Source organism: Gorilla gorilla, chromosome 13 (genome assembly GCF_029281585.2).
Source record: "Gorilla gorilla gorilla isolate KB3781 chromosome 13, NHGRI_mGorGor1-v2.1_pri, whole genome shotgun sequence".
In the NCBI taxonomy this organism is placed as follows: domain Eukaryota; kingdom Metazoa; phylum Chordata; class Mammalia; order Primates; family Hominidae; genus Gorilla; species Gorilla gorilla.
Genome location: NC_073237.2, coordinates 68429104 through 68448376, shown reverse-complemented (window position 1 = coordinate 68448376; position 19273 = coordinate 68429104). Strand labels below are relative to the sequence as shown.

The 19273-nt window shown below is 39.5% G+C and overlaps 1 protein-coding gene across 3 annotated transcripts in view; it reads right to left on the bottom strand.

The window, feature by feature from the left end:
• GDA (guanine deaminase) overlaps positions 1-19273 on the bottom strand; it is a 102644-nt gene that overhangs the window by 12630 nt on the left and 70741 nt on the right. For all 3 annotated transcript variants that reach the window (XM_019034176.4, XM_019034177.4, XM_055350790.2), the window contains exons 7-10: positions 16352-16459; positions 13799-13906; positions 11546-11643; positions 8407-8474 (exon numbers count right to left, since the gene is read on the bottom strand). In XM_019034176.4, the coding sequence (XP_018889721.1) occupies positions 8407-8474; positions 11546-11643; positions 13799-13906; positions 16352-16459 (382 nt within the window). The remainder of the gene's footprint in view (positions 1-8406; positions 8475-11545; positions 11644-13798; positions 13907-16351; positions 16460-19273) is intronic.

Sequence of the window (19273 nt, the reverse complement as noted above, 5' to 3'; positions counted from 1 at the left end):
AAAATATGTAAAGACTAACTATATTTTATAATATATGGGTAAAGACTGGAAGTAAACATAGAGAAATGAAAGCAATGCAGTTGGGATGGTGTGAATATGGAAGACTTAAATACCTGCAGTTATAAAAATAAGGTATAAAATATCACAGAAAGTAGCATTTTCCTAAATACCTACTCAAAATTAACCTTACAGAAAGAATAAGTATAGATTAGGAAATAATGCTATGCAATTTACCGGAAAAAAATTGAGAGATGCCTTATGATGTTGATTTAATCATCCTATATTCTTCTGGTTGCCAATGTTATGTCAGTAAAATAACTGTAAACCAAAAAACAATTTTGTGCTCATCAAAGAAAGAACTCTGGGCTGCATAATTTCATGGTATTTAGTAAGAGTCAAGCCTTTTTTTCCAGGGATTTCCACTGTGACAGTAACTTGCCGATTCTTCCTGACTGGATTAGCTTTGTAGTTTTCCCCTTCCATCTACAACACATTTAATGTAGGTGGAATCCCTACTTTGTCATATGGCTAGAGGCACTGTGGTAGGATAGAAGGAGAAATCATGAATATCTGCATTTTACAGACCTGGTTTTAAACTGTGCACATGGAACTTTTTGGTTTGCGGACCTTTGATCAGTTACTTAGGACCTGTGAGTCTCAATTTTCTCAGAAAATAGAAATAACATCACATATCTTAATAATTGCAGAGAAAATTCAGTTACATAACCAAAGTGCTGAAGAATGAGGACCAAAGGGTGGAAACTGTGTGGAGGAGGAAGGAAAATTGAAGCATTTTCTCAGAAGATCTGCCCCCTTACCCCACTACTCCCCCAGCACCATTACAATGAAGATGGTATCATTACTTGCTCGTCAGAGTCAACATTTGGACACTATTATTTACAAGAAGACTCTAACAAAATTATACAAGAGCAAAAACTTAAGCCAGAGGACAATGGAAAGATTAAAAAATGATTTCATATGTATGTGCTCATTTCCTATGCATTCATTCACTTATTCAGCAATCATTTACTACACTCCTTACATGTGCTTGATTTACTTAAGCACTTGTAAATAAAACCTATGGGCTTCCCACATGAGCGAGCTAACTATCTTGTTGGGGAGAAAGAAAAGAATCACATAAACAGACATATATTAACAATAAATTGTTTTCACTTTAGTGATAAAGAAAATGGAGATGAAGGGCCCATTTTGATAGGATGGTGAGGGAAGACCTCTTTAAGGCAATGACATTTAAACTACAACAAGAATGAGAAGAACTCAGCCATATAAACAGAGGCAAAAAGGGCATTCAGACAGAGAAACAATGCATACAGGACTTTTGAGAGAAGGGAGTATGATTTATAGACAGGATAGTCAGGGTATTCATAAAAGCCATATCTATTCATAAAAGATAGCCAGGGTGAGGAGGAGAGAGTAGTGTGAGATGAGGCTGGGCAGTGGATGGGTGTCAAACCATTGCAGAGCTTTGTGGGCCTTGTAATGAGCCTTACACACTCAAAATCCCATTGAAGGGTGACGAGCACAAGGTGGTGACATGATCAGATTTTCATTGTGATTCTTCTGTAAATCACAATGGACTGGAAGGGCCTAGGATGGGTATGAGACCCATTAGGAAGCTGGTGCAGCAGTTCAGCAAGAAACGATGGCAGCTTGCATCAGGTGGTAGTGACCAATGAGGGGAAAGGGGATGGTTCGAGGAGATACTAAGAAGTCATGAGGTTGGGCATTGTGCTGGGGAAGAAGTGAGGGAGAAGAAGGTCCCAAAGATATTGATCAAGTTTCCAGTTAGCAAAAATGAATTCTCTAAAAAGGAGAGCTATTTTAGAGAACTAGGTTTAAATGTGTTTTGGGATAGAATGAAGTTCGGGGGTTCCTTCAGGAGGGGTCTAAGAGAAGGGAGAATGTAGTCAGTTGAAAACACAGGTTTAGAATTCAGAGAAGTCTGGGCTGGATATAAGAACCTGTGTGTCATCTGAGTATATTAAATCACATGAAGCCATGGTTGTGGATGGCACCTCCTAAGAAGAATGTGTAAAGTCAAAAAAGAGACTGCCAAAGACTGACCCTTGAAGCAAGCTTTCAAATGGCCCAGAGGAAGAGAATCAGCCTTCAGAGAAGAGAAAGAAGGGAAGAATGAAGGTGCTTCATAGGATTCAAGATAAGATTATTTGGACAATGGAGAGAACAGTCAATCATGGCAAATACTGCTGACAAGTCCCACTGGATGAGGACAGAATGGCATCCTTTGGAGTTGGCAGCAGAAATTCCAGTGGTAATACCCACAGGAGAAAAAAGCAAAGGCAGTTGTCACAGAGGGTGGGGCAAGAATCCAGACTGAAGTTGGTGGAGGAAGGGAAAAGGGCCTAGAAAGTGGTGCCAGTGTGGATCCCCACTCTTTGAAGAAGCTTTGCCATGAAGGGAGGCAGACAGGTGGAGCAGGAGCATGAGGGGGATGTCTGATTAAGAAGGGGTTTTGTGCCGGGCGTGGTGGCTTATGCCTGCAATCCCAGCACTGTGGGAGGCCAAGACAGGTGGATTACCTGAGGTCAGGAGTTCAAGACCAGACTGACCAACATGTTGAAACCCTGTCTCTACTAAAAATACAAAAATTAGCTGGATGTGGTGGTGCACGCCTGTAATCCCAGCTACTCGGGAGGCTGAGGCAGGAGAATCACTTGAACCCTGGAGGCTGAGGTTGCAGAGGGCTGAGATCGTGCCACTGCACTCCAGCTTGGGAGACAGAATGAGACTCCATCTCAAAAAAAAAAAAAAAAAAAAAAGAAAGGAGTGGTTTTGTTTCTTTGCTTAAAAGAAGATACTAGAGATGTCTGTGTACCAGCAGGAATGATCCAGCAGGAAGGAGACACTGATGATACAGGACGGTCTATGGCCAAAGGAATTAGTTTATTGAGATGCTGGGAGAGGGAAAGAATACAGAACACACGTCGGGGTATTTTGGTATTTTTGCCTTTGACTGGAAGAAGGGTTTTGTTGTTGTTTTTGCTGCAACAGGGCAAAGAAGAGAAAATCCCAGCAGATGCAGAAAGGTGTGTGAATTTCGTGGTGGGAGATTGAGGGAAGGATTTCTGGTCGTTTCTATTTCTCAATAACTTATGAGATGAGGGAGGCCTTAAACTAGAAGTTGTGGTAGAAAGTTTAAGAAGAAATGAGAAAACGCTGTCTTGGAAAAAGGAGATATACGCTTATTACAGACTAATAACTGTCTCTAATCCCCAAGCGGTGGGCCATTTGGGATTTGAGAACAAAATTTAAAATGAAAGCCCACTGGAGGATTTTCTCCAGCAACCTCCAGATGCTCCACTGCAGGCACTGAGAAGGGGACTTTTGAGATAATCAAGGGTGGGGCTTTTGCAATGTGAATACAAAGAAAATGAGGGGAATATGAAAAGCGAGAATGTTTCCAAGGAAATGATTACAGTGATGTACTCTGACATCTAAGAATTCGAATTAGAATAATGGATTTTGAGAAAGCATGGAGTCATTGGACTAGAGTCTACAAGAGATCAAAGAGCTGTTGTTTTTGGAATAATGGAAGAAGTAAGTTAGGATAGGGAATTGTCACTGAAAAGTGAGGCACTGGCTCCATGTATGTTGCTTGTTTTAATGAGTTTATAGGTCTTGTTTATGTAAACTTGTTCTATATGTTTAAATTTTTCCTTCAGATGAGTGTTTTTGGTTATTTGCTATGTTTTCTTTGTTTTTATGGTTTTTTTCATATTTCACATAGGAGGTATCCTATCTTTAAAATTCTTCAAGTAGTTATCTCTAATATTTTTATACTGAAAAGTCAAAAGTAAAATATGTGCAATTCTCTTTTTTCTGAGACAAGGAATTTTTTTTTTTTTTGAGTCTCTCTCTGTCACCCAGGCTGGAGTGCCGTGGTGCAATCTCGGCTCACTGCAACCTTCACCTCCTGGGTTCAAGCAATTCTACTGCCTCAGCCTCCCATGTAGCTGGGACTACAGGCACATGTCACCACACCCAGCTAATTTTTGTGTTTTTTAGTAGAAATGTATTTCACCATGTTGGCCACTTGCCAAATACATCCTCCTCTCAGCCTTACACATAAACTACAACTTCTTGGGTTTTGTTAATAAAATTATAAGACAGAATTATGTATTATACTTGGAAAATTCTTCCTTGGCAGAGCATATATTATTTTTTAAAATTTTGTGATAAAATACTGAAGACATTCAAATGACATAAGGAAAGCATAAAACCAAAACTCAAGGACCTAACACTCAGTTTTTAAAATAAGTGCCATGTATTTCGGTCCCAGGAACCTCTTTCCAGCCTGAGGGAAACATCTTCCTGATTTATGTTACCATTCTGATAGGTTTTTAACATTGTGCCTATTCTCTCTTGAGATATATTTTTGGCTTTTACTTTCATTTTTTAAACTCCTTTACAATTCTTTGATCTTCTTATTCTGATTGATGTTAGCTTTCCATGACATCATATTGTGCCATTATTTCCCCACATGGCCCTTCATTTGCCTCATCTTTCATTGAATGATGTAGATTTTCAAGTAAGTTTTTCAAAGGGTTCCTAAGGAAAATATTTTCCAAGTTTTTGTATAGCTGAGAATTTTGTTGCCTTCCTACATAAAGGAGAATTTGGCCAGATATATTATTCTTGGCTAACACTGCTTTGTCTCCAAACTCTTTTCTTGCCTTTTGGTATTTTGTGTGCCAACAAAAACATCTGAAAGCAAACTGGTTTTTAATTGTTTTGTTGATAATTGACTTTTTTCCTTGTGTCAATATTGTAGAAATTTTTTTATTGTAATTAAAATATTTTGCGACAACATGTTCAGTTACGATTTAGTGTAAAACAGGGTAAGCACTTGCAAGGCAGTTGTTTCTTAAGCTCAGAAAAGATTTACCCTTCAAAGCTCTGACTATTGCATCTGTCCCATTTGTTCTGGGTGCTCCATCAGAAAAAAACCCCATGTGTTGGCTCTGTGGTTTCTGGGCTTCACATCGATCGTCCTCAAACACCTTCTATCATCTTTGTTTGACTTTATTCTCACATCACTGATTTGATTTTCTGTAACAATAATTCTGCTTCTCATAGCTTTCTACAGGGTTGGTGGGTTTGTCATTTTTTTAACTGAGGTATAACTAAAATATCATAATACATATATAACTTAGATGTTCAGTTTGGAGAATGTTAACAATTATATAGCATTAACTACTTTGCAAAAAAACTAAGATATTAAACATTTCCATCACCCCAGCAAATTCCCTCATGGCCTTTTCCTGTCAATTCCCCAAATTCTTACCTACAACATTTGGCAACCACTTTCTGATTTCTACCAATATCAGTTAGTTCTGTTGGTCTGTGAGTTTCATACAGATGGAATCATGCAGTGTGTGCTCTTTAAGCCCACACACTGGCATATATTTACCCACATTTTGCATATATCTGTAGTGTGTTTTTTACTGCTAAATAATATTTCATTATATGAATATACCTCAACTTGCTTATCCATCCTCCTGCTGATAGATGTTTGGATTGTTTCTGGTTTGGGGCTATTATAAATAAAGCTGATATAAACATCCTCATACAACTCTTTCATTTATTTATTTATTTAGGGACAGGGTCTCACTCTGTCACCCAGACTGGAGTGCAGTGGCATGAACATGGCTCACTGCAGCCTTGACCTCCCAAGCTCAAGCGATCCTCCTGCCTCAGCCACCCAAGTAGCTGGGATTACAAGTGCATGTCACCATGCCCAGCTAAGTTTTGTATTTTTTGTAAAGACAGGGTTTTGCCATGTTGCCAAGGCTGATCTCAAACACCTGAGCTCAAGCAATCCTCCTGCCGTGGCCTCCCAGGGTGGTGGGATTACAGGTATGAGCCACTGCACCTGGGCCTCATACAACTATTTCTGCAAACACATATGTTTATTTCTCTAGGGTAATTACCCAAGAGTAAAATTGCTGGGTCATATGTAGATGTATATTTAACTTTTATAAGAAACTCCCAAAACATTCTCCAAAGTAGTTGTACCATCCACTCTCCTTCCATCAGTGTATGAGAGTCTATGTGCTTTTTAATCTGATTTTTTTCAGTTTTCTTCCTTGATTTCTAAAATTTCTACCACAATCTTTTCATAGAACCATGATTTCCTGTACTCCAGGGATGAAGGCAATTTTCTGAAATTTTCTTCTGGATCCTAAAGCAGATCATTTTCAGATATTTGTTCACATTCTCATTGTTTGTGATATCACTTTATCTTGTTTTGCTATATTTCTGTTAAATTTCATGTGGGTTTCTTCTACCTAATATTTGTGCAAGTCAAGATCTGCCTGCACTTGTTATAGACAGGGTGTGTGAATTGCTCTTGGACTTGCTCTTTATTCATAGTATGAGGTATAATAATCTTCTAAAGTTTACAAATTGAAGGGTAAATTGATACACAAAAGTCACGTTTAGGAAATAGTAGAGTAGAGGGTGACTAAATTGCAAAAAGGACTAGGTAAAAATGAAACACCATCCTCTGAGTAAATAAGCTAATAGGTCATATTTATTCAAACGTTTGGTCAATACACCAACTTCGCCCTTTCCTTTTTAAGCCAATCTTGATTGATTTGTGTCATGTGCCAGGCAGGCACTGTGCTGATCATTTTGTATGCATTTTAAAATTTAATTCTCTAAACAGCTTGTAAGATAAACATAGTTGTAATTGCTAGTTACTATTGTTGTAGAAATCAGGAAATGAATCTTTGACTAAAAACTACTAGAAAATTAATTTTCTCAAGGTCTTACAGATAATAAGTGACAGCTAGAACTCAACTTGAACTTTATAGACCATCACTAAACAATCCAAAGTCAAGAAAAGGAAGTCATGTGATGAACTTAAATTATGGAGACCAAAATCCTAGAATATCTGAAAACAATATCTGACTGATTTTTATGTATCTGCTAAATTTTTCATATTAACTGACTATAGTGTGTAGCCAAAACTCTTGGCCATTTTTTTCTTATCCCTTGAAGCTTTTTTGTGAATGTAAAATCACTGGTTTCCTCCTTTAACACCTGTGACTTTATGTAGAATTATCACAATCTTGATGATTTCAGGCTTAAATTTGAATTTTCAAAATCTTGATTACTTTGATTCCCATAAAATTGGGAAAAACTTCTAATCTAATATATACCTCTTTCAAAATATCAGTAAAATCATTATGCGTATTATTGTGTCTTACCAGTTAATTACTCTGTAAAATGTCTCACTATAACAAACTGAGACTTGAGTTCCTGCAGAAAGTGATGAAAACCACCAGTGTCAACATGCATACAGCCTGATGCTCTTAAATATGAGGAAGACAAAGGCATCGAGAACAGAAAACACGTCCTCCTGCCCCATACCCATTAAAAAAAAATTTAATTCAGTCATTCAGTCATAAAAGAAGCCTCACAGAGGACACCTAGAAATTTGGGCCTGACTCACACTTTCTAAGCAAGCAACGCTTGCACACTCTCAAGAAACACAATTAAAATGTACTGTGAAGAAAGGAAACATCACTAATCCGTCACTAATTCACATGCACTTAGAACGTCCCTCAGCCTAGTAGACAAGCAGACTGCCTGTGGATATGGAGAGGTCTCATTTGGCTAAACATTGCTTAAAAGCAAAACCAATTCTTAACATACGTCCGAATTCTCAATTCTGTCATAGATTGAATCTGTGCTCACTATGGCAAGGACAAAAAAATTTCTTTTGAGACAGCATTTGTAATGACAGTTATTGAAAACTAAAAATATAGAAATCCAAACCATTAAAACCTAGCCAGAAGAACAAAACAAAACAAAACAAAACAAAAGTCAAGGACTTTTTAAAATACCTCTGAAACACGTCAGAAGGAATTAATCATCCTTTATAGCCTAATCTTTGAATAATAAACAGGGATAACAGCTTTCAGGAGGTCAGTATCATCAAAACTTCTCCCTTTGCATACAATTTCCTTTTTTTTTTTGAGACAGAGTCTCGCTCTGTCGCCCACGCTGAAGTGCAGTGGCGCAGTCTCAGCTCACTACAAGCTCCGCCTCCCGGGTTCACACCATTCTCCTGCCTCAGCCTCCCGAGTAGCTGAGACTACAGGCGCACACTGCCACACCTGGCTATTTTTTTGTATTTTAGTAGAGACGAGGTTTCCCAGGCTGGTCTTGAACTCCTGACCTCGTGATCCACCCGCCTCAGCCTCCCAAAGTGCTGGGATTACAGACGTGAGCTACCTCGCCTGGCCCAAAACTAATTTTTTTTTTTTTAAACAGAACAGTCACCTGCAAATTAGTCACATTAGAAAATTACACAGTAATCAACCACTTTGCCATAGCTCCAAATGGTGAACTACTAACCTGTACCCAGCCCTATCTTGACTTCGTGTTTCAGGACTTCTAGCACATTTAGAAATCCACTGCTGAGCCTGTAGAGAGAGGAGATGTCAGAACAAGGAGATCCATGTGGTTCCAATAAAAGATGAACACTAATAACAATGACGGTGATACCACCGAAAATTGTGCTTCCCAATATATCACCTCTAATGTTGACACAAACGTATTAGTCAAATTAGACTATTCAAGTCCTGGAGTAAACAGGATCATAAAATAGCCTAATCCTTGGGCCAAGGTTAATCTCAGGTGGGCACAAAGCAGCAAGAGCCAGAAGGAAAAGCAGGGGATCGTTTGTATGGGAAAAAAAATGAAGAAATCAAACTTTGCAATTAATACAAAAGTCTTTTATCTGTCTTTAATATTTTCTAACCAACACATCTTTTTATGTTAGGAAGCAGAAATTATAAAGCATTACCTATTCTCTCTGCCTGGAATAATTTGTTACCCTGAATGAGTAGTGACTTGTAAGATCGAAAAAGGGGAGTACAACTAGAAAAAGGGGTGCAGCCTAAAAAGTCAGGACCCGAGCGTTCAAACGCTGCCTCTGAAGACAGAGAAAGTAGGATAGATGGTTCCTGGGCTGAATTTGGGACCTTGTGACTCTGAGCTAAAGAGATGTGCCAGCCATATATATATATATATATATATATATAATTTTTTTTTTTTTGAGACAGAGTCTCTCTCTGTCATCCAGGCTGGAGTACAATGGCACAATCTCAGCTCACTGCAACCTTCTCCTTCAAGGTAGGTTCAAGCGATTCTCCTACATCAGCCTCCCGAGTAGCTGGGACTACAGGTGCCCGCCAGCATGTCCAGTCTCTACTTTTAGTAGAAACAGGGTTCCGCCATGTTGGTCAGGCTGGTCTTGAACTCTTGACCTCAGGTGATCCTCCCACCTTGGCCTCCCAAAGTGCTGGGACTGCAGCAAGCATGAGCCACCATGCCCACCATGTGCTGCCTTTCTAAAGAGACAAAGGAAAACTAAGGTGATCCTTAGAATTCTAAAAAGTTGCAAAGGTCAAAGTGGTCTGCTGGAAGATGCACATAACTCTAATTTTGAAAGCCCTGGTGCATACATAATAAATCTCTCAGTTGCTGGAGAAAGAACAGCAGTGACCATTTAAACAGAAATGTGTCCTAAAGAAATTTAACTTCAAAACTCAATTTGCAAAGCTAGATTATGCTTTAATTTAGAGGATATTAACCCAATGGGTGTTAAATCCTTCCACTATCAAGTAACTAGACCCTAATTATAGTCACTAAGCTGTACATAGACAAGATTCCCTGTAACCTGTCACTCCTTTAAGTCTGAAGACTCAGAACCTCTGGGGTCCCTAAAGCACTCCAGAAATATGTCACTGTGGCTCTCAGCACCCTTCCCATACTGACACTGACATATATCTTTGTAATTTGCAAAGTCCCTAGATTTCCAACTGTGAATGCCTCCAGCTCTTTGCCTAGGAGCTTTCTCAGCTCTCTCCTGTGCTAGAGCCTGCTCTGCCCTTGTTCGGGGAAGGCCAGAAGTTCCAGGGAATTAATACTCTTCTCCACTCCACCCAGGAGCCCTCAACAACAACCCATAAGCATTTGGGTATTACTGTCACAGCCAGCTCCCTCACTTCTTGGGCAGGATAACTTTGAGTTCTGTTTTGGACACTGGTTACCTGAGTTTTCTATTAAATAGAAGGATTAAACTCCGGGAGCCCACAGTGGTAACCTCCGTGATGATACGATCTTCACTGACTTCTTTCCCTTCCCTGTTTTACTTCCCTGAAGGTTTTGTTTGTTTGTTTGTTTGTTTTGAGATGGAGCCTTGCTCTGTTGCCCAGGCTGGAGTGTAGTGGCGCGATCTCGGCTCACTGCAAGCTCCGCCTTCCGGGTTCACGCCATTCTCCTGCCTCAGCCTCACGAGTAGCTGGGACTACAGGCGCCCGCCACCATGCCCGGCTAATTTTTTTTTTTTTTTTTTTAGTAGAGACTGGGTTTCACCGTGTTAGCCGGGATGGTCTCGATCTCCTGACCTCGTGATCCGCCCACCTTGGCCTCCCAAAGTGCTGGGATTAGAGGTGTGAGCCACCGCGCCCGGCCCCTGAAGGTGTTTTCTGACATTACACCCACAAGCATGGGTTTTTAACCTAGCATCCATGGACTGGCATCATGAGATCTATGAATTCCCTGAAATTAGATGCAACACTTGTAATATCCACGGGCTTTTTTCCCCTGAAATTACAGGCTATAACTTATTTATTTTTCTGAGACAGAGTCTCACTCTGTCACCCAGGCTGGAGTGCAGTGGTGCAATCTTGGCTCACTGCAACCTCCGCCTCCCGGGTTCAAACGATTCTCTTGCCTCAGCCTCCTGAGTGGTTGGGATTACAGGTGCCCGCCACCATGCCCAGCTAATTTTTATATGTTTAATACTGATGGGGTTTCACCATGTTGGTCAGGGTGGTCTAGAACTCCTGACCGCAAGTGATCTGCCTGCCTCTGCTTCCCAAAGTGCTAGGATTACAGATGTGAGCCACTGCGCCCAGGCAATAACTTTCATTTTATTCATTTACGGATCCATCACCTTTCAAAAGGTTAAGAACCAGTTAATAAATAACACCTCTGTATTCTGGGGAATTATAATAGGACAAGGTCCTCCTGGGCTTGCCTGTGTGGGCTGGCATTCCAACAGGTCCAACAGGGTAACATACATCATAGTGCATTTGCTTTGGTATTGCTGTGTTTCCTTCTCACACTACAGCACAAACAGTAATGGGAGTGACTACCCTCTTCTGGATTTCCTGGCTGACATATGGGTTCTTTCAGTACTTTCACTGTAAATTTTTTATGTTGTATTCCCTATTGTCCTTTTTTTGTACAAACTCAGAGATTTCAGAAGATGCTGTGCTCTTCACATGTGTCCTCTGAGATAAATGTCCTCTCACGTGTTCTCTTTTACTCCTCAACAGCACGAGTAAATGTCTATCTATCTGGGTCCTGCCAAACACAGAATAGAGGAGAGATACTGGAGGAATGACAGAGGAAACAAAGGCATTTGGCTGCTAATCTGCAACCCAATCATTCGTAATCTACCAAACAATCATTGTCTACTTACGATAAATTAGAATTGGGACAGTGTGCGATGGATGCTCCTCGTTCATGGAATACGTTCAGTTCTTCTGCAGAGAGGTAGCAGCCGTGTGCCATCACTGTCTGGAGAGAAGAGTGCCCTACGTGGAGTTTACCGCTCACAAATGATTAAGTGGATACTCACTCACAAGGTATTTTAGAGAGAGACCGAAGCTGTAGCTTGGCTGTTAGCATCTTCACAAGAACATTTATGATGATCTATATGTACAAAGTTGCTAGGTACAAGCTATACCTTAGAAAAGGCCTGTAAACACATTGTCTTACGAAAGTCTCAGCAAATTTGTGGAGTTTACTTAGATTCTTTTTGTTGATCTATAAAGTAATGAGGGTTTGGTCCAGGTGATCTACAGCACAGAATATCCATCCAGATGGAAGATAACATGATTTTCTCATCTCTACTTTAGAAGACTGTCAAGTTACTTTCTTTTCTAAGTTTATATGGTAAGCAACTGGTAGTGTTGTGCTTGCTCCAATTCTAAAAAAACTTTCTAGAACTAAAAGTCCCTTCTCAGTATGTGAAAGCCGTTACAGTAATCCTTCAAAGCGCTGTTCTTTATTTCTGCTCCTAGCTTCAATATAAGTGCCAATGGCCTTGATATTTTCAACTAAATAAACTTTAACTCACCTACGTTTATATTTTCATAAAAACTAGGAAATTTAACATCTTATAATCATTAATTCAGAAAGTAAAATTGATCCAAGAAAGCAGGCACTGCACACACATGAGACCTCTCTAAATTTTTAATGTTGGTAGTATTTATTTGTAGATTTTCTTAAATAAGACTTTACTCTTTCAAAATTATTTTTCTCTCAGTACAAAACCTGTATCCAACTTGCTTTCTCCTTTGAGAGGCACGGTTCAGTTACTACAGAATTATTATTTTTTTGAGACAGAGTCTCGCTCTGTCGCCCAGGCTGGAGTGCAGTGGCGCAATCTCGACTCTCTGCAAGCTCCGCCTCCTGGGTTCACGCCATTCTCCTATCTCAGCTTCCCAAGTAGCTGGGACTACAGGCGCCTGCCACCACGCCTGGCTAATTTTTTTGTATTTTTAGAAGAGACGGGGTTTCACCGTGTTAGCCAGGATGGTCTCGAACTCCTGACCTCGTGATCTGCCTGCCTCTGCCTCCCAAAGTGCTGGGATTACAGGCATGAGCCACCAGGCCCGGCCCAGTGACTACAGAATTATTATTAAAATATAACTTACCCAATCTCTGTTCAAATAAAATTAACATGCAAATGGAAGGTTACTTTATTAATCATATGGAAAATATATAAAGAATGAAAATTATGGTGTAGCTTTTACATGATTTATGCAAAGTATTAACCTTTTAAATCAGTTATATTCATATCTCCATTCACACAGTCACTAAGAAATTATTTGCTATGGTAAACTCTCCATGCGGTTTGTACATTTCATTGAAGGCCAAGGCCAAGTAGTACATTATTGTAATGAGGTCTCTTCACACATATTAATTTTAATTATAGGAGTAATGCATACTCATTTTTTAAAAGCACTCTCAGAGTATTTAAAAATAAAAAGCAGAAAGTCCTTCTGGTTTGTCCCTCAGGAAGAGTCATTTTTAATACTCAAGTTATGTCTTGCAGACAGTTTTTTTCTAAGTAAGCATGCATCTATACATATGTACATACACATCAAATAATATTACACAAACATTCTTCCTTGTAAGCCTGCATACCTCTTTCTTTGTGAATGATGGATAAAATCCCATGTATGCTCTGTAATTTAATCCCTCACCGATAACAATTTTTAAACTTTAATATAAAATTAGCATCCCTATTCATATTACTTAGAGTGAATTCTTAGAAATGCATCTGCTGACTCAAAGAAATGTAGGTTTACATTCTAATAGATACTGTTAAAATGTCCTTGGACCAAATGACATTCCCATCTTCAATGAAGCCTTTACATTTAATTCACTAAGATGAAACTTCGGGTCCATTTTTAACTACACACACACACACACGCACGCACGCACGCACGCACGCACACACTAGGCTTTACTCTAGTTTAAGAAATGTATATACATGTACCCCATAAATATATAAACTTTCTGTGTACCCACAAAAATTAAACCTTTAAAAAAATTTTTAAAAGAAATGTATTCATATCAGACATCTGAAGATTACTATTGAGATTTTAAAATTTAGATAAATATGCCCTCCTTTAAACAGATTATGTCATGATATAAAACTTACCTTATTTGTCAAAAGATTGTTTTTATCATACACAGATGTGTAGTTTTTATAACTGGGGTATAAGTTTTTCACAGCTTCAACTTCATCACGATTTTCACTTATATGGCTCTATAAGAAAAAAATAATATTTTCATTTTTCTTCTGTAAAATACCATTAGAAATTACACTTCCTACCTCAAAATGGTGTGAATGGTTTTCTACTTGCCTATTTAAGGGACCACATAGAAAGGCAATGAAGATTACACATGCATTTTATTAGAAACAATTATATTCATCATAGATAATATAATGTATATGACAAAGAAACTGAATATTATGAACATGTAGTGTTTGTGTGTGGATATGGGTGTGGATGTGTATGTGTATGTATAATATCAAGACAAATTTTTCCAACAAAGTCTTTTCAAATTCTGACCTACAGCTAGAACAAATATGAAGTCCTCCTTGAAGATAGTCAGGACCCTAGCAACTTGCCTCTTCTGGTGCTGGCCTTTCTTTTGTTTTGAGATAGGGTCTGGCTCTGTCGCCCAGGCTGGAGTGTAGTGGCACAATCTCCACTCACTGCAACCTCTGCCTCCCAGGTTCAAGTGAGTCTCCTGTCTTAGCCTCCTGAGTAGCTGGGATTACAGGCATGTGTCACCATGCCTGGCTAATTTTGTATATTTAGTAGAGATGGGGTTTCACCATGTTGGCCAGGCTGGTCTCAAACTCCTGACCTCAAGTAATCTGCCGGGCTCAGCCTCTCAAAGTGCTGGGATTACAGGCGTGAGCCACCGTGACTGGCCATGCTGGCCATTTAAGAAAAGAGCTCAGTGTTCATAAAAAAGCAGACAGTGGGGTTCACTTATATGAACACTGGAATTTGAGTAAAGAGAGCTGGGTTTAAGCCCAAGTTCTGAGAGCTATGTGTCCTAGAGAAAGTCATTCTTTGGACAGCAATTTTCCCATCTTTCAAAAAAAAAAAAAAAAGGGTTGGGCTAGATGAGTGATTTTCCAAATTCTCTCAGCATTGAATATATTATTTATATAAAAATTCACAGAAACCCAATATACAGAAGGCATAAAAGCACTGCCCCTCAGGATGCAGCAGGATTGAGACTCTGGGACCCTGTCCCCATTCTGTGCCCTTTGTTAGTTTCCAGAATGAGTTCTCCAAAAAAGAGTTTGAAAATAGCTGAGCTAGAAAATTCCACAGTCATCAAGAAACAGCCCATAAGAATCCACATGCAAGCAAAACAATAAGTCCTATGCCCCCACACTGAAAAAGGCCCCTAAGACCTTTCTCTAGGGCACCACAAAATCTAAGAGGGCATAATTAATACTTCCAAGAATGGCAATGCCATTTAGAACATGCGTAGCTAAATTTTTAAAAGAAAAAAATAGCAATGTTCTGAAAACACATGTTTTACTCAGACAATGAACTCCATCCCTGGCCTTGAGGAAATCCCAGACCACCGATGAAATGCATGGACAGCAACAGAAGAAAGGACAATCTGATGATTCGAGTCATTTGGATAAATGTGAGTAAATGTGCATACATCCACATGCATCTCTCTAGCAACGATAAACTTGATTTTGTTGTGTGTTCTTCTCATCTTATTTTTCATGTATTTTTAAATGTTCATTTGTATTTTATTTTGTCGGTGACAGAAGCATTTTGTTTGCAAAGCAGAAACATCAGGTAAGTTTTGAATTTTATCTCCAGGAAAGAAATGTGTGGGACTGAATTAAAAATTCAAAAATTATAGGCTGCAAATAATAATAACAATAATAGGGAAGGTGAGAGCGGTTAATGGTTCCTAAGAAAATAGATTTGGGAAACAAAAACCAAAAAAACACTGATTTACAAATGGTAAAGAATCAATGTGTTGTCTCTGCCCTGATCTGACCTTTCTTATAAGACCGTCAAGTCCTAAGAGGAGAAATTTTAGTACAATATGTAATTAAGCTTGGATGGGAGAAGGGGAACTCTCAATTTTAACCCAGATATAAGCTTTAAAAAAGTGTTTTATTCTTAAATTACAACAATTTAATGACAAAGCAAGGTATACTTTTTTGTTCTGATTTTAAATTAAGAAACTCAGAACAAAAGGGATTTTAAATGCTATTTTGTAAGGTGGAAATTAGGCTCTTTTTGCTTTTCAAATAATAGCTGGTTTCTCTAAGAATGAAGGTACAGAACACACTGAGAAAGTAGCAAGTGAAAGAGAAGTAGGAAATAAATACATTAAATGTATCCTACAGAGAATAGATCACAGTCTGTTATTGATCTTGCCATTACTTAAAACGATTTTCTTGTCTTTAGAAGACTGATCAGAAAACATTGGGGGTATAAGGAACTTCAGGTTTCTTATCTGCAAAATGAAAGAATTGGATTAGGTGATATCTACAGGGGTCCTTTCTCTCCTGTTATGCTGTGACTCTAGGATATCTCAGTTGAAGAAACAGAGATTACTCAGTAAAACAACTATAGATTATTGGAGATGATGATTTAAGGGTGCTGAGAAATCTTGCAGGTCTGCATAGAGGCATAAAGAGAAGAAGAATACCCACCTGAATGTGCAAATCACGGGTTTTAGCAATGTTGCCCAGTTCACCCATCAAAGTCTCAGAGCAGGAGAGGGAAAAACGTGGTGTCACTATGGGCTTCACTCTAGAATACTGGAGATAATTAAAAACAATTGATACCTCTTCCTTACATCATATACAAAAATTAACTCAAGATGGATTAAAGACATAAATGTAAAACCGAAAACTATAAAAACCCTGGAACGGCCAGGCGCGGTGGCTCACACCTGTAATCCCAGCACTTTGAGAGGCCAAGGCAGGTGGATCACCTGAGGTCGGGAGTTCGAGACCAGCCTGACCAACATGGAGAAACCCTGTCTCTGCTAAAAAATACAAAATTAGCTGGGCGTGGTGGCGCATGCCTGTAATCCCAGCTACTCGGGAGGCTGAGGCAAGGGAATTGCTTGAACCTAGGAGGCGGAGGTTGTGGTGAGCCGAGATCTCACCATTGCACTCCAGTCTAGACAACAAAAGAGAAACTCAGTCTCAAAAAAAATCAAAAACCAAACAAACAACAACAAAAAAACAACCTTGGAAGACAACCTAGGCAATACCATTCAGGACATAGGCATAGGAAAAGATTTCATGACAAACACACCACAAGCAATTGCAACAAAAGTAAAAATTGATAAATGGGATGTAATTAAACTAAAGAGCTTCTGCACAGCAAGTGAAACCACCAACAGAGTAAACAGACAACCAACAGAATGGGAGAAAGTTTCTGCAAACTATGCATCTGACAAAAGTCTAATATCCAGCATCTATAAGGAACTTAGACAAATTTATAAGAAAAAAACAACCCAATTAAAAAGCGGGCAAAGCACATGAACAGACACTTTTCACTGTTTTACATATGACTGATGCAGCCAACAATCATATGAAAAAAAAGCTCAACATCACTGATCATTAGAGAAACACAAATCAAAACTGTAATAAGATACCATCTCATACCAGTCAGAATGGATATTATTAAAAAGTCAGAAAAATAGCAGGTACTGGTGAGGTTGTGGAGAAAAAGAAATGCTTATAGACTGTTGGTAAGAGTGTAAATTACTTCAACCATTGTGAAAGACAATGTGGTGATTCTGCAAAGACCTAGAGACAGAAATACCATTTGACTCAACAATCCCATTACGGGGTATATACCAAAGGGAAATAAATCATTCTGTTATAAAGACACATGCACACATACACTCACTGTAGCACTATTCACAATAGCAAAGGCATGGAATCAACCTAAATGCCCATCAATGATAGACTGGATAAAGAAAATGTGGTACATATACACAATGGAATACTATGCAGCCATAAAAAGAGAATGAGATCATGCCATTTGCAGGGACATGGATGAAGCTGAAGGCCATTATTCTCAGCAAACTAACGCAGGAAGGGAAAGTCAAATACTGCATGTTCTCACTTATAAGTAGGAGCTAACTGATGAGAACACATGGACCCATAGAGGGGAACAACAAACACTGGGGCCTATTGGCAGGTGGAGGATGGAAGGAGGGAGAGCATCAGGAAAAATAACTAATGGGTAGTAGGCTTAATACCTGGGTGATGAAATAATCTGCACAACAAACCCCTATGACACACATTTACTTGTGTAAACAAACCTGCATATGTACCCCTGAACTTAAAAGTTTTTTCAAAAAAGGAAACTATGGATATCATGAATGTGAAGGGTACCCCAAAATGCATATCATACAGCAAGATGATTTTGTGTCTTCATTTTGGGGAGCAGTCCTCCATTCTAACAGTCAGTGGAAGTACGGGGTTTCATGAAAACAGCTCAAAGTGGAGAATAAAGGAGGGTATCTTCTTCAGCACCCAAGTTCAACAAAAGATCCTATCCCAAATGACAGACGCTCCTCTGCTGCCACATTAAGGCTCCAATGAAGGCTAGACTGGGTAGCCTTTATGAAGAGAAGTGGAGGCTGAAGTTTTAAAAGAGTGCTGGGGAGACTAAAAGTGAGGTGATAGCTGATTCCATTTTGGGAATACATCTTGTGCAGGTGTGCTGGTTACAGCCTTCCTGAGAACTATTCAGTTGTAGGATTGGCTCTGGTGGCACCTGAGGTGAGTGGCCAGGCAGGAGAGAAGGACTCATAGAGGGGTGGTGAGGATAAGGATCTACAAAGTTTCATCTAAATCTCCCAAAGTTAGATGGAAAGAAATTTTGAGATTTCTTATGATTTCCAATCAGGCCTCAAAAGATGATCAGGGAAGGGTCAGACTTGCCAATCTAAGAGATTGCTTGACAGAGCCACATGCCAGCCTGTTAGGGGTGGAGGCAGGAAACAGCATTGTCTCCACAGGCTCACCAACACCAGGGGACCACAATGGGGGGTGCCTGCTGCATGCCTGCAGGCCATGTGAAGCGTCACACACATAGGGACCAAGACAGCCAGTGGCAGGGGCATAGGACTAGACACTGCCTGTGTTACAGAGCAGGCCAAGGGCACAAGTGGCCAGAGCCAATGTTGAGGTGGCCACCAAGCAGTCCCCAACTTCCAGGTGCCACCAGTCAGCCCACGCCCATCAAGCCCTCTCCCTGCTTGCCAGAAACCAATCCTGTGAAATCAGAAGATCCCAGAGAGGGGTAAGGAAAACCACTGAGGAAGAAAAACCTACCCTGAGACGGTAACTCTAACCTGGGCAGTGACTGAGATTGTCCTAATAAAAATTGGATCAACTAAAAGCTTAGTGAACTTAAGACGAAGTTTACCTGCCTGACAAAATTTAGTTTTTCTGTTGCATGTAGGCATGGGGTTTGGGAGCCAAGAAAAGTACACACAATTTTAAGAATAAAGCAAGTTTGATGTTTGTACATATGTGAACGATGTCTAAACAAATCCACTAAAATCATTAATATTTCATGATTTCAAAATGTATTTAAAACAAAAC